Consider the following 16,092-nt stretch of genomic DNA (forward strand, 5'->3'; position numbering starts at 1 on the left):
TCAGCAGAGTAGGGTTTGCAAACACACCCCACATGTGCTGTTTAAGATGGAGTACCCTCAAGACCCTGGAACATCAAGGATCTTGAGGATGAAACAAGAAGCCTCTGGTGACGTGTGTGCTGTCCATAAATAGAACTGTATCAGATCTAAAATATCCTCCAGCACCGGCCCTTTCACACACAGAGGAACCTGGGGGTTCTTACTCATGGCTGCACGGGTACACAGCCCTGGTTTCCAGTCTGGGGTCTGCAGGCTCTTAGAGAGATGGCTAGCACTGCCTCTCCAGAGGTTTTCTGCAGATTACAAGGATACTCCTCTGGGGCGGACACACATGTGGAGGGTGTACAGCTTGGGCTGGAAATTCTTCTTTTGTGCAGAGAAAAAGCTCCTCCCACAACACTGACCCCTCTTTGGGCTGCCCCAGACCCAGCCCAGGGCCTCTGCTTAGTGACCAGCATGCCCTCTCACCCCTAAGCCAGGCACAGGCATTTTGCAGAGAGCATGGTGCATGAAGCCCCATGCACTGGCCTGGCGAGTGTGGCCATGTGCCAGAACATGCTTGAGACAACCAGCTAGACCTGGTGCATCTTTCTGAAGACTAGAGGGAAGACACTGTTTTGGAATGAAAATTTGACAGTTCCAATAGCTGCTCTGATGCATTAATGGAACCAAAGGCTGTATATCAACAGACTTAACAGGAAAAAGAAGGCCGAAGGGACATGGCTCAGGGTCGTTCTCGCCCTCTACCCCCGGCCCCATTGAGTTCACCACTATCTGCTGCACAGGGTCCTTTGGTGGAAGCCCCCGAGGAGGATGAAGTCTTATACAGGGGAGACCGAACCGAACCGAACCTGCAAAGACCCATTGGCTGGAAAGATATCAAGTCCACTCCTCGGAGGGTGGGAAGTGGAAGGGGGATGGTCTAAGGGAACAGTTTTACATGGTCTGGAATAACACTGGAGAAGCAGAGAAACCTCGGTTAATGAGATCCCCGTGGCTTCACTGCTACAGGATTCTGGTTTTGTTTTGAAGCTGCCTCAGTAAGTACCTGCTCCCCAAAAGGCCGATTCTGTCAATGGCTTCGCTGACGGCTCTGGCTCCCCCTGCCGCCCTGGCCGGCTCCTGTGGGCTGGTCGTGCTGGTTGGGCTGGTCGCACTGGTAGCAGCGGGGGTAGGAAGCTGCTGGTCAAGCAGGGAGAGGTAATAGGAATGAGGTATGAGAGGGACAGAGTCTACAGGGGCTCATGAGATCCAGGACCCCCACCATGATCTCTGCAGAGACAGAGATTTCTGTTTCTTATGATCCTGGAGGTCCCAGGAAAAGATCTCTTCAATCAGCTATTGAAAAAACTTCCTCTCATCAGAATCTCTCCCCCCTCCGTCACACCCCTGCCCTGCATGCTCCAAAGTAACCAGGCTCCATGGAAGGATTCCAGTAACATCCTTAGGGCCTTTGCATTTTTAATCCTCCTTCTTTTACATTTATCATCTCAACTAGAAACGTGCTCGGCTCTCCATCAGCAAGTGATTTTAGTCACTGGAAGCTCTGTGGGTCCTGGGTCAGGTCAGGTCATCTAGAAGTCGTGCACCATGCGGTGGGCAGTGCCGCAGACTGGTCAGAAATGTCAGCTGGCGACAGCTCAACACCACCAGGAAAGAACAGAACAAAGAGGGGGGACACATAAAGGAAACCCCACTATGGTGCTCTAGGCGGCACTCCTTCCCTCTAGTGCTCTCTCCTCCTCTCCCCTCCTCTTCTCTCTTCCCCACTGTCCGCCACCTTCCCTCTGGTGCTACGCATTCCCACCATGTCAGGTTTCTTCTTGCTCCTGGATCAGGAAGGCCTCATTCCCACTTCAAAGCATCTGCTGTCCCTTCCACCTGGAATGCTGTTCTGTTTCTGGCTGGTTCCTTAAGAGACAGGACTCAGTTCAAGTGGGGCCCTCTGAGGGGCTTCCTCGGGCTACCCTTTCAGAGAGTAGCCGCCATCTATCATTTTTTACTGTCATCTCTCTCTCAAGTCACCTGGTTTATTTATGGCTTTATTTGCTTGTTGTCTGCAAGCTCCCTGAGGCCAGGGGCTATCTGATCTGATTTAGCCACCTCTGTATTCTGAGCACATGGCACAGACCTGGGCACAATCTAACAAAGATGTTGCTGGGTGTTTTATTAGTTCATGTCGGAATTTGCCAGGGGCCGTCTCTGCTGAGATTGGCCTGACTGACCTCGGTAGATACAGATATAATTTATTTATTCAGGAACCCAAGATCGATTTTTGTGTTGTCTTGTCAAGAAATAGAAATGTAACAAGAGGGACACCTGGGTGGCTCAGCGGTTTAGTGCCTGCCTCTGGCCTGAGGCGTGATCCTAGAGTCCCGGGGGTCGAGTCCTACATCAGGCTCCCTGCATGGATGGAGCCTGCTTCTCCCTCTGCCTATGTCTCTGTCTCTCTCTCTTTGTGTCTCTCATAAATAATAAATAAAATCTAAAAAAGAAAGAAAGAAAGAAAGAAAGAAAGAAAGAAAGAAAGAAAGAAAGAAAGAAAGAAAGAAATGTAACAAGGAATTGGAGTCCCTAGGCCTGCGTAAATTCTGGTTTCCACTTGTAATCTGGGGCAAGCTACTCCAGCCCAGCTTTCCCATCTGTGAAATGGGCCAAATGACACCATGCTCAGGGAGCACAGGGAGGGCCTGCTGGGACCACATTGGGAAAACCCTCTGGAGGTCCCCAGGTACTGCTGGGAGCAGTGGGCACAGGGCTTTGTTGCTCCTCTCACCAACCTCAGGGCTCTCTTCCTTCCCCTTCAGTAGACTGGTCCACGATTTTGCTGGTGGTCCCTCTGTGTCCTGGAATGATATAATCACATGATCTGAGGTCAGAATAAAGTCATCCATTGTATACTCTGCACTGACAGATGAGGGTACAGAGGTGCGGGGACTGTCCTGAGATCCCAGAGACACAAACGTCGGGGGCAAAGCACTGAGCTCCAGGAAGGCAGACAACAGGTACTGCTCAATGAATGCCCCAAAGGGCAGCCTGTGTTAGAGCTTGGGGAGCAACAAGTGTTATGGACAGGGCCCAAGGCTTGCAGGCAGGCAGTCCTCAGTGCCTTCCAAAGACATGACCTGGGCAAGCCGCCTTGCTCCCTGGGGGCCATCAGTCACATCTATGAAATGGGGCGATGAAACCAGGCCTGCCTGCTTCTGACTTCTTGTGGGCATCCCATGGGACAAGCTAAGACAAAGGGTTTCAACAGGTGAGCCAGGGAACATGCTTCTGGGAAGGGACATGTATACTGAGGCATGTCTGAAGCCTCCAGCTCTTAAAGGGTCCTTACTCCACCCCACTACATATCCTCCTGCTTCTTGCTCAAAGCTGACAGCAGCGGGCACACACTCAAACACCTGCTGCTGGGCCAGGGAGGTTTCTGGAACAGGTGCATTGGGGCAGGGGCAGGGGCAGGACGACAGGGAGTGCTAAGGGCTGCAGAGGCCTGAGGGTCTTATGCTCTGGGGAATGAGGTCTTTCCAGAGCAGACAGGGCTGTTGTCTACTCCATTCTTTCTCTGACCCACCAGTTGCAACCCTGCTCTAAGGTATCCAGGGCCTGAAGGGAGATCAGCAAGGGTTAGAGGCAAACTGGCATCTACCTTAGGCTTTCAGAAGCAAACAAAGAGGGTGAAGGAAACGGGGAGCTTTGGCAGGTTGGTGAGCGACTGTGCATCAAGCAGGAGATGTGCAGCCAGTCTGAGGTCAGGGATTTCTACAATGTCTCTCTCCTCACCAAGAGCTCTTTGCAAGCGCTGTTCAGACACCCTTGGGTCCCTGAGTAGCCTCCTGTGTGGTCGTTCCCCTCCGCCCCTGGACGCACCTGCAGTGGGCTGGTGGGGGGCTCAGCCTTTCTGCTGAGGAGCGCCCTCTGCAGGGCTTCATTCTCCACCTGGATGGCCCTGAGCACCGCAGAGGCGTCTTCCTCCCGGTCCTCAGCCTCCTGCACTGGTTTTCGGGTTGCTGATAGGGGTCTCTCACGCCGGCTCCCAGGTCCTGTGGGCGGGAAACAGGGTTGGGGGGTGCTCCTTTAGATTGCGTTTTCGGAGTGCCTCTCCAAATCTATTAGACCCAAATTGAGGAATATTCTATAAAACAACTGGCCTGTACTCTCCAAAAATGTCAAGGTCATGCAAGACAAAGAAAAAAGGCCTGGCGAGCTATTCCAAGTTAGAGGAGACTGGGCAGACACGGCAACAAGAATGCAGTGGCGTTCCTGGCACTGGATCCTGGGTTGGAAAGCACTGGCGTGCAGGACATTACTGCAGCGAGTGCAGAAATCCCAATAGAGTTTGTGGTGTAGATAATAGTATTGTATTAATGCTAACTCTCCTGAATTTCCTGAGTGCTGCGGTAATGTAAAAGGAATGCCCCAGTCTTAGGGGATACACACTGCAGGGTTCAGGGGTGAAGGTGAATGATGACTGCAACTTAATCTCAAATGATTAAAAAATACACACACATATATATACACACATCCACACACACAGAATACAAATATAAATCAGCAGGGATGAGGGGCAGCTGGCTGGCTCAGTTGGTTGAGAGTGTGACTCTTGATCTTGGGGTCATGAGTTCAAGCCCCACATTGGACCTGGAGCTTACTTTAAAAAAAAAAAAGAAAGAAATCCCTCAATCAATCAACCGGGACAAAATGTTAACAGTCAGTGAGTTGGGTGGAAGTGTATATGGAGTGTCATTTGTACTCTTCTTACAACTTTAAGTTTGAAATCTCATCTAAATGAAAAGCTGTAAACAATTAACGCTCTAACAAAGTACCTGTGAGGAATAATATATGCTGTCATGGAGACAGATGGGTATTGGGGAACATTTTACTTTATTTTGTTTTGTTTTTCCAAGGGTAACAAGAATTGCAAAGACTTTACATCTCAATTTTAGAAAGAAGTGTTGCAAAGCTGCAGTCGATTCCAGAAGTTCCAAGGAAAGGACAATTGGTTTTATAAAGTATAAAATGACATGCAAGCAGCACCCAGTAAGACTGGCTGAATAAAATAAATTACGGTCTACCCACCCAACAGAGGGCTTGCAGCAGAAAAAGAAAAGCATACTAAACTATCTACAGATACAATGAAAGGATGACTTGAGTTTGCTTCCTAATCATCTGGGCAGCGGGTGGGGATGTAGATGAAATGACACTGATCATCAATTCACGACTGCCAAGGCCAGGTAAGGGACACATGGGGGTCACTATAACATCCTCTCAATTATGTGTGGATTCTTTCAATATTAGGGGAAAAAACCTCCCTTCTAAAATAGAACTGCTCGAAACGTCTCTACTGGAATGCTTAAGGAGGCTTTCACCTATTGACGTTCATCCCCTCGGCAAGTATTTATTGAGTACCATTGTGCCAGGCTCTGTCCTTGGCACTGATGATACAGAAGTGACGACACAGATTGAGAACCCCACCCTTGTAAAGTAAGACCATAAGCCAGGGGAATAGTGAACAAAATAGAGTGTTAGATGTCCGAAAATGTTATGGAAAAAACAGGCAAGACAGAATGGAGTAGAGCTGCAGGGTGGTGCCATGCTCCAGGCACCGGTGTGGTGAGACCCATGTGGGGTGTGTTAACGGAGCAGCAAGGTGCAGCGGGCAGCAGGAGAAACAGGTTGGGGAGGTCTGAGTCACTGGAGGTCCAGGTGAGGACCCTGGAGGTCCTGGCAGGGAGGGCCAGGTCACTCAGAGCCCTGGAGGTCACTGCAAAGCTATCACTCTGAGTGAAATGGGGAGCCACTGTGGGCTCTAGAGCAGGGGAGGACTTGACCTGACTTCAATGCTGAGTGGAGAACAGACTGAAGGGAGGTGGAGGTGACAGCAGGGAGACTAGGTCTTTAGGAGTTTCTGGCTGTAGCCCGGGGAGGCACGGCAACAGAGGAGAAGGGACACAGACTGTGGTCAGATCCTGCATATGCACAGAAGGCAGGGCTCATGGTGTGTCCGACAACTTGGATGTGGCTGGGAGAGAGGAAGGGTTGAGTTGCAAGGCCTATGCATGGGGCAGTTTTGGGAGCAGAGAGCGGGGGCTCCGGTTCGGACAGATGATTGGGTCTAAGATGTGATTCAGGCATCAAAGTGGAGCCACTGAGTCACACATACACACGCCGGTCTGAGTTTGGGAGAAGAAGGTCTGCGCCCGGAGATGTGAATTCGGCAGAAGCAACTGGATTGTATCATTTAGCAGTAAGGTCAAAGATCGACATTGATGCTGGTCTCTAACAAACTGGGAATTCACAGGTATTACCTCTTGGGATATATTAAATAGCATCCTTGCATCCTCATGGCCTCAGTAAACCATCCACCCTGAGTACTGGAGACTTCTGTCTTAGCACTTGTCCCTTTTGCTGTGTTGTGTTAGAATGCTTGCTGCATCTGAGGGAGAGTTCTAGCAGCGACATCTAGACTGGCATTGGGAGGAGAGGAAAGGAACCACAGTGCAGCTCCCCTGAGCTGGCTTCCAGTACAGCTGGGCACGGGGCTGATGGGAGACCATGGGTTTTTATGAAAAAGCTACAACTAAAATGAGAGGGTATCAATTTCTACCAGGCACCCAGGAAGTGACTGTGAATTTGAATGCCCTGGGCCAGAGGCCACAGCCCAGCTCCAGCCAACACCTGCCATATAGGGCTACACTCTTCATGTGGTCATTTTTTCCCAAGAAAAGCTAGAATTTGAAATCTACGTGAAGTCCCCTGAATTTTATTTGTTCATGCACATATCCTGGTTTTAAAGAAAGCTTATGAAGGCTAGTGGAGCCCAAGGGCTGGCCTACCCCAAGGCAACGACAAGTCCAAACTGCTTTCCCAGGAGGGTCAAGGTCACTCAAAGGAACCTCCTGTGCCTGCAGGTGTCTGGCCTGGGCGAAACAGCTGGTGGACTATTTTCTGATTTTGATGTACTGTCTCTGATCATTGCCCCAACGCAGGTCCTAGGCACAGAAAGGTAAGAAGCTGCTGGAAAAGTGACCTGGGATTCTTCTCACCCCAGTCTTTACTGTTTTACTGTCTTCTTGTTTCATCTTATCAGGGATTCCATGGCTCTGCAATGGGTTAGGGAGTGGGGAAGGAGGGAAGGAATGAGAAGGTAAAACAAATACCCAAACACAGAGCAGAAAGGAGGAAGGTGAGAAGCAGCTCAGCTTAACAGGCTGATGGGGGTGGGGATCCTTATTGGTATGGAAATTCAGTTGTATAAAAGGGATACAGAAGTCAGGGAAATAGAGATCAAAGCCACCAGTCAGAATGGCTAAAATTAAGACAGGCAACAACAGATGTTGGCAAAGATGCAGAGAAAGGGGGACCCTCTTACGCTGTTGGTAGGAATGCAAGCTGGTACAGCCACTTTGGAAAACAGTGTGGAGTTTCCTCAAAAAAAGTTAAAAACAGAGCTACACTCTAACCCAACAATTGCACTACTAGGGATTTACCCTAAAGATAACGAAGGGGCACCTGCACCCCAATGTTCATAGCAGCAATGTCCACAATAGCCAAACTGTGCAAGAAGCCATGATGTCCTTCGTGAATGGGTAAAGAGGATGTGGCTTATATATACAATGGAATATTACTCAGCCATCTAAAGGATGAATACTTACCAGTTACATTGATTGGCATGGATGGAACTGGAGGGTAATTATGTTGAATGAAATAAATCAATCAGAGAAAGAATCTTATCATATGGTTTCACTCATATGTGGACTGTAAGAAACAGTGCAGAGGATCATGAGGTAAGGGAGGGAAAACTGAATGGGAAGTCATCAGAGAGGGAGACAAACCATAAGCGACTCTTAACTCTGGGAAACAAACTGAGGATGGCTGGAGGGGAGGTGGGTGGGGCGATGGGGTAACTGGGTGATGGGCATTAAGGAGGGCACATGATGTGATGACACTGGGTATTATATGCAACTGATGAATCACCGGACACTACATGGGAAACTATGTGCCATAAGTTGGCTAATTGAGAAAAAAAAAAAGAGGGATGCAGAGAGCCACATGGGGCTCAGGTCCTGGAAGTAGCTGGGGGGATAGGGACAGGGAGGACAAGTGAAAGGAAGCTAAAGGACATGTCTTGAGCTACACTGAAACTGGAACTGAAAAATCTACATGCTTGCCACTAGGGTGGCTGAAGCGGAAATGGGTTCCCAGCAAGGCAAAGGTGTTATCACACAGGCTCTCAGCTCTCACTAGGCTGAGGAATGACACGCTGTCCTGGGGGAACAGAGCCCCGGGCCTCACAGACCTCACAGTCATGGGGCAGAGAGGGGCAGGGATCAGGCAGGTGGACATTGGCCCTACCAACAGGTGGTGACAAGTGCTACCAGAAACAAAGTGAGGTAGAGGCCAGAGATGATGCAGGGAAAGCACACCACTTGGCTAGGAGGGTGACATCTGAGTGGAGGCCTCAAGGCAGTGAGCCCTGTGAGTACCCACATGGGGAGGCTGTTTTAGGCCAAGGGAATAGCAGGTGGCAAGGCCCTGAGGTGGGCTGGGCTTGGCAGATGAGGAATGGCAAGGTGGACTGGAGTGGGCAGGAGCGTGGAGAGGTCTTGGGCTTGGTTCTCATGTGGCCTCAAGGCCACATCAACTCATCAGGCCTTGTGCTACAAACCTGGCACTTGGCATGATGATTTTTGTTAAAGGCTTTTATGGAAAATGATTTCGAACTCAAACCTTGCAACCTCGGTTTCTGTGAATATCACTAAAGCATACTTTTTCCTCCATCATCTGCAGGAAAGCAGAGCTGAAAAATTCAAGGCCCCTTCTGATCCTATGGGTAATTCTATAAATAAAGGACTAAGGTCGTGTGTAAAGCTCAACAAGTGTGCTCACACTCTGATGTTGGGGGGTGCGAACCCCCAGGTTGGTGGAAGTCTCAGGTAGCGCCGGGACAAGCAGAACATGCAATTCATGAGGTTCTTCTCTGTTCCCTGCTTGGAGAACTTATAAAGTCGGTCCAAAAAGAGCTGTGTGGTGACATCTGCCTTTCTACCATCTTTATGTGGGCAAGTGGCCTGCCCTCCTGTGCCTCAGTGGTCTGTGGTGAGACAACCATCTGCCCTTGGCTGCTGAAACCCTATGCTCGGCTCTTCTTGGAAGAGGGTATCAAGGAAGGTTTGGTTTTTTTTTTTTTTCCAGGGGGGTCCAGTTCTGTCTGCACAAACTCTCCTGCCCAGGCATCTTTCATTTGGGAGAGAATGCTCCTCCAGCAGCATGATCATTGTGAGCTGCCTCTGCCCTTTGAGTTGTATTATGCTAAGAAGATGCTTTTAAAAATTAAATCACCCTTTCTCCGAGTGAAGGTCAACTCTGCAGCTCAACTCTGCAGCTCTACTACCAGAGCTTTCCCCACCCGTGGCTTTCAAGAAATGTCCGCACACGGTCCCTGCGTCCTCCTGAACCACATTTCTGCTGACCAGCTTGTGTTTACTGTGCATTTCCTCACGACACATGAGGCAACCACCTTTTAACTCGTTTTGACGCTCTCATTGCTCACTTGGGCGAGCTGGCTTTGCACCAGCCTGAACACCACATGAGGGTGGATTTATTTTCGTCATACACCTAGAGAATGGCAGATTTATTCACACAATAAATTTGTGCCACCAGCAAGAACCAAACTGCACATTTTAATTTATCCCACACTGCTCTTTTCTGGTAGAAAACCATCCCTCTTCCATTAACTTCACTTTCTCTTGGCTTCACCAAAACTTGCCTTTTCTCTCTCTCTCTCTCTCTCACAGAGAAACAAAGAGCTTATCAACACGGGAGATATACCATGATATAATATGGCACGTGTCACATAAGAAGACCGAAGGATGTGGGGCTGCCGGTCAGCTCACGGCCCAGGTGACTCGTTCCCACCTACCAGCTCTGACTCGAAAAAGCTCAAATTCAGAGTCTCAGCAAAATTATCCCTTACCACACGTGTGGGGGCTTTGAGATCACCTGGGAATCCACTGAAATGGCAGATATTACATCTGAGAATACAAAGGTCTACAGTAAAAATCACAAGCCAGCAGCCCACAGACCAAATCCAGCTACAGATGTGTACTGTGTGACTTTGAATTTTTTTTTTTTTTTTGGAAATAGATGCCAAGCTTTTTTTTATTTTAAAGAGGAAATCCACCTGAAAATTGGAATTCCTGGTGGTCTCTTAGAAAGTCATACAATCTGGTAACCCCTGACTGGCATTCCCATATGGCCATCAGAGGCTGGAGCTGAGTAGTGGTGCCCCTTTAGATGGGTTAGAAGCACTCCGGGTTCCATAGTACACCCCCACTCCCTGTGGTCATGAGCCCATCAGCCTGGAAACTGTGCACTGATTTGTGTGGCAAAAGTTCCAGAGAAACAGCTGACTTAGCCCTGAGTCCTGAGATGCCCACACTCACCTCCAAAATCCAACTGGCAGGTGGGTAGGGGGCTGCACCCGAGACAGTGGTCTACACCTGAGTACCCCATACCTCCCTGCATTTCACTGTGGCACAGTCTCATCAGGCCACACACTTCCCATGATGACAAGTGTCCACTAATTCCTCTCCTTCCCCCCTTGAGCCGTGCTGCTTTGCACCGTGATGCAAAGGGTGGAGTCTGTTTCTCTAGCTAGGCTTGTCCTGGTGATTTTCTTTGCCCAACAGGTCATTGGACAATCATGACCAAGCAGAGACTTAAAAAAGCACTTACAGTTTGGGGTGTGTCCCCTCTTGCTTCCCTGAGATCACCACGGGCTGGCTAGCAAGACTATGTGGAACAGAGACAATCATCCTAGCTGAGGTCTAAGGGCCAAGTGGCCTGCATGATTGGCTGTTTGAGACCATCCAGCTCAGCTGCACACCAGCTCACCATGGAGTCACTTAGGGACTCCTGAGCGAAAGCAAAACGGTTGTTGTTTCAACCCACTGCATTTTGGGGCAGCTTGTTAGTGGGCTATAAACAGCTGATACACCTGGCTTGTCAAGACCTGTGTTCTTATCTCTAGAGCTTCTCTAGGCCTCTCCATGGGCAGATGCTGTCTGTAACTCTAATAGTCATCCTTTTGCCACTGGCTCTTCTTCAGCCCATGAATGCATATAATTTTCAAGGCAGGCAATCAGGGCTCCCCATGCCACCCTGACTCACTGGCTCTGCTCTTCCCTCTTGGATAGGATGGTCCTTTGGTCCTTACCCTGCCTTTGGAGAATCCGTAGCAAAATGTCCTTTGTACTTAATTTGTCTATGAAATGAATAACAGCTGCTTCTGGCTTCCCTGCAGCAGTGACCACATGCACAGCACCCATGTTTTCCTTTGGGGAACTAACTGGCCCTTCCCCACTCTTCTCAGGCTGCAGAGTTTGGACAGATCTGACCCCATGTCTGGCCCAGCCTGGGGAAATGAGAGACATGCCTCTCCCTGTCCATGGAGATGAGAGATGTTTTCAGGGGAGAGTTGGTTCTTGGGCTCTGTTGGAATTATTAGAAAAGGAGCAGTCCCTTTCCTTAGGGTTGCTGAGCCAGTAAGAGAGAGCCTAGAGCTCCTGGGGGCCATCCATGGGCCATGCCTGAGACTAGGGATGTGGTTCTCAAAGTGTGGTCCCTGGACTGGCAACATCATCATCATGGAACTAATAATTCCAATGTTAGGTGATCAAAATATTTCAGTTCCATTCTAGATGCATGGAATTAGAAATTGGGGCTGTTGCCCCATCTGTGTTTTCATTTGCTTTGCAAATAATTCTGATGCACATTCCAAGTTTGAGACCTGCTGGACTGAAGAAGAGTAGAGCTAAGTGATGGAGAAAACAGCTTCCTGGTGATATCATCTGGGCATCTAGATCCCACCATGCCTGAGGCCAAATCTATAGTCCTGGACTTTCCAAGTGTGGGAGCAATACATTTTCCTTTGTTGCTTCAGCCAGTTTGGATTTCTGTCACTTGCTATTAAAAACGAACACTGACTAACTATGTTATAAGACTCTGGACTTTGGCAGAACGGTCTTTCTGCTGCTGGTACCTGACATAAATGCTAAGTGCTGGGCTGTCAGGGTCCTCTAATTCAATCATGCTGAGGGGTGTTACTTTATTTCTATGGTTGGCAGCTTGTCTGAGAAAAGTGGTCCAGATATATCACTTCCCTAGAGCACACTGACAACTTGGATAGTAAACTTTCTGCATTAAAGACTGATGTTCTTTCACCCTCAAGAAGACAACAGATCTCTGGAAGTCTTGTGGAAAACTCATGGGTAGAGACTGAAGCAATACAGGCCATGAGACCCCTTCATTAGAACCAGGGCAGTTACAGTGAGAGAGAGGAATTACGCTCTTGTACATCATATGCACATTTAAGTGACACGAATTCAATTTTATGACCTTGGCCAAAGGAAAAGGGGCAAGGGGAGAAATAACTCTTTAAAGAATGCAGGCAATAGGTTGTACTTCTGGTAATGTTAATATAGACCAACTCTTCCTTGGAGCACAACTAGAAAACCTGGACTAAATATTACACAAATCTGCTTGAAAAAAGAAATTTGGGGACACCTGGGTGGTTCAGTGGTTGAGCGTCTGCCTTTGGCTCAGGTCATAAGGGTCTTGGGATCAAGTCCCACATCGGGCTCCCTGCAGGGAGCCTGCTTCTCCCTCTGCATGTCTCTCATGAATAAATAAATAAAATCTTAAAAAAAGAAAAAAAGAAAAAAAAAAGAAATTTGTTTGAAGATATGGAGAGTGAATAGGGCTGTGAAAGATTATAGGGTCAAAAGTGGCAGGAGAAGGAAATCCAGGGAGGTGAACCCAGCACCTGAGAAGTGTTTTCCTTAAAGGAGCTGTTGACCCCAGGAGGCTAAGCAGAACTGGCAACAGACTCAGGGCCATAGCCTGAAAGTCAGGGTGGACCTGGAAAGAGCCAGGAGCAAAAGAAAGGTTGACAATGTGGGCAGCCCAAATTATTACTGTGTAAAATTAAAACTAATAGCAATCATGGTAAAGATGATAGTGTCATCTAGTGAGGTTTGAGATCTAGACAAAATTAAAAAGCATGACAATAGTAGCATTTAAGCTGAGTGAAGTAAGTCAATCGGAGAAGGACAAACATTATATGTTCTCATTCATTTGGGGAATATAAATAATAGTGAAAGGGAATATAAGGGAAGGGAGAAGAAATGTGTGGGAAATATCAGAAAGGGAGACAGAAAGTAAAGACTGCTAACTCTGGGAAACGAACTAGGGGTGGTAGAAGGGGAGGAGGGCGGGGGGGTGGGAGTGAATGGGTGACGGGCACTGGGGGTTATTCTGTATGTTAGTAAATTGAACACCAATAAAAATAAATTAAAAAAACAAAAAATAAAAAAATAAAATAAAATCCCTGAACATTAAAAAAAACTGTAAAATAAATAATTAATATTCTGCTGAAAAAAAATAGTAGCATTTAAGTGAGGAGGAGGGTAAATGGAGTTATGGAGTTGTAAGGTCCTTCCACTGAATGGGAAGTGGTAAGCTTGCTAATTTAAAGTAGATACAAATAAGTCAAGAATGTGTGTTGCAATCTCAGATAACGACTGAAAGAACAATAAAAGGACGTACAACTAACAAGCTAGTAGATAGGGAAAGAGGGAACAACAGAAAGTAATCAGTTCAAAAGAGGGCAAGAAAGGAGAGAAAGAGAAACATAAAACAGGCGGAACCAATAAAAAGCAAACAATACGATAGATTTAAATTCAAGCATACCAGCAATTACATTAAATGTAAATGGACTAAATGTGCCCATTAAAACACGCAGATTGTTAGAGGATAAAAATAAAACCCAATTACACGCTGCTTACGAGAGACAAACTTCAATGTAAGGAAGGAGAAAGTTTGAAAGCAAAAGGACGAAAGAAGACACACCATGTAAACAGTGACCAAAAAAGAAAGCTGGTGGGCTTTAGGGCAAAGAGCACCGCTAGGATGAACAGGAGACAATGAAGTGATAAAACGTTCCATTCACCAGGAAGATATAAAGAGGCTCATTTGTGCATGCCCCCCAAAAGACAGCCCCCTACAAATACAAAGCATGTAAGCAATCCAGATTTTGCCTGGAAGGGTGAGCTAATTTGATTAGCTTGTCTTCTCGGGAAGCCTCAGGTTCCCCATGCCTCTGGGGGTGTGAACATCCGGTGCCCTTAGGATAATGCCAGTGTCTAAAAACACACATTTTCACTGCAGCCCAGTTCCTAAACAAAGCCAACTGCTTCACCTGGGGCTCAGCCAAGAAGCTGGGATTATTCCCACCCTGGTGGAGAGATGATGCTCTGGGGCTTGCTGGAGATGATATGTCTGTAAGGGGTGGTCTACACAGAGCCAAATATATACACATATGCTGCCCTTCATTGTCAATTTGAGGAGATTTCCAAGGGTTTCTTTGGCCACCAGCTGCACTTTTTCTGACCTTTAGAACCTAATCCTTGTGTGAAAAGTGGCTCTACCACAGTCCCAGTGCGAGGGTGGTGACAATGTCCTAGTTTTCAACTTTCTTCACATTTGACTTATGTAGGGGCCAAGTATATTTGACAGGCTGAGCTCCAAATCTGTTCAAAATGAAGATTCGACTACCTCAGACAGTGTCATCTTTTGGGGAGTGGATGGGACAAATTACTGTAAGAATCAAGTACCAGGGACAGCTGGTAATCTGATTTTTATCAGAGAGACCCAGTGACATGCATTTTTTTATATGAATGTATGCTACTTTGCCACAGTGGCCAGGAAACTCAGAGTCACTACTGAACACCCCCCCTCATTTCTTCACCCCCTGGCTTCATCCCACTTTTTTCTCCACTCGCCTTCTCTGCACTCTCATTTCCACATATATTTATCAGTCTCGCACCACATGCTGCATATAATTAGTTAGAACATGCCAGAATTTTCTGGAGAATGGCTGATTATAAGTAAATTAACTAAGCTCTACTTTGCTAAATGTTGTCCATGGAGGTATGTATTATGGATTGAATTGTGTCCCCATAAAAGATGCTGAAGTCCTAACCCCTAGGCTGTGTCAGTGTGACCTTATTTAGAAATAGGGCATTTGCAGATGATGGGGTTAAGATGGGGTCATCAGGGTGGGCCTTCATCCAAAATGACTGACATCCTTATAAAAAGGGGAAATTTGGGCACGCAGACAGATATGTGCACAGGAGAGAACCATGTGAAGGTTGGAGTCAGCAGTTAGGAGGGAAGCCTGGTACAGATTCTTCCCTAGAACCTTCTTTCAGAAGGAACATAGCACCTTGGTCTTGGATTTCTAGTTTCTAGAATGGTGAGGCAATAAATTTCTGTTGTTTCACCCAATCAGACTATGGTACTGTTACAGAAGCCTTAGGAAACTAATACGGTATTCAAAGTTACTTTCGTTGACACATAGCTTAACTTTTAAAATATTAACAGTTACATATTTATATTAACAAGTGTTAGAAAAAATATCCCAAGTGACTCAACTCTGTGATTTTTAGGCATGTTTTTGTTTAGGACCAGGCTGATGTGGGTATGTGGTAAGCAAATAGCATTTTAGTTGGCACGTAAGGGACCATGCAGTGGAGTGGTTAAGAGAACAGACTCTGCAGCCAGGTTTTCAAACACTGATTTCACCACTCGCTGGCTGTGTGACTTCAGGCATCTCCATGCCTTGGTTTCCTCTGCATAATGGTGCTGCTGATAGCAGTGCCTACTGCATGGAGCGGTTTAAATGATTAAATGCAAGATTACATGTGTGGGATAAACACAGCTTTTTTGGTTCAGTGCTTTGTAAGCGCTGGCTCTTCATTTTATTACCCAGACATGGAAAATCTAGTGATCGTGGCATGCACATGCAGAAGGGAAGTCCCAGTGAGCCCAGTAGGATGGCTGGGAAGGTTGCTTTGATACCATGGTCCTGCTCCCACTCTATCAGGGGCTCTGGAAGGGTTCCTGCACAGTGGCACACTACTCTGGGTTTCATTTTTTTCAACAGCTCATTTTGGAGGAACTTTCTGAAAACCCTTATTAATTTTTCACAAAGAGTGAATACTAGTGGTATAGACCACAGTCTTGTCGACT

At 47.4% G+C, this 16,092-nt stretch overlaps 1 protein-coding gene across 3 annotated transcripts in view; it reads right to left on the minus strand.

The window, feature by feature from the left end:
• KATNIP (katanin interacting protein) overlaps positions 1-16,092 on the minus strand; it is a 195,083-nt gene that overhangs the window by 68,824 nt on the left and 110,167 nt on the right. For all 3 annotated transcript variants that reach the window (XM_025415663.3, XM_025415662.3, XM_049111268.1), the window contains 3 exons: positions 3,871-4,043; positions 2,781-2,846; positions 1,049-1,182 (listed from right to left, as the gene is read on the minus strand). In XM_025415663.3, the coding sequence (XP_025271448.1) occupies positions 1,049-1,182; positions 2,781-2,846; positions 3,871-4,043 (373 nt within the window). The remainder of the gene's footprint in view (positions 1-1,048; positions 1,183-2,780; positions 2,847-3,870; positions 4,044-16,092) is intronic.

The sequence above is a fragment of the Canis lupus genome, chromosome 6, assembly GCF_003254725.2.
Source record: "Canis lupus dingo isolate Sandy chromosome 6, ASM325472v2, whole genome shotgun sequence".
Lineage (NCBI taxonomy): Eukaryota > Metazoa > Chordata > Mammalia > Carnivora > Canidae > Canis > Canis lupus.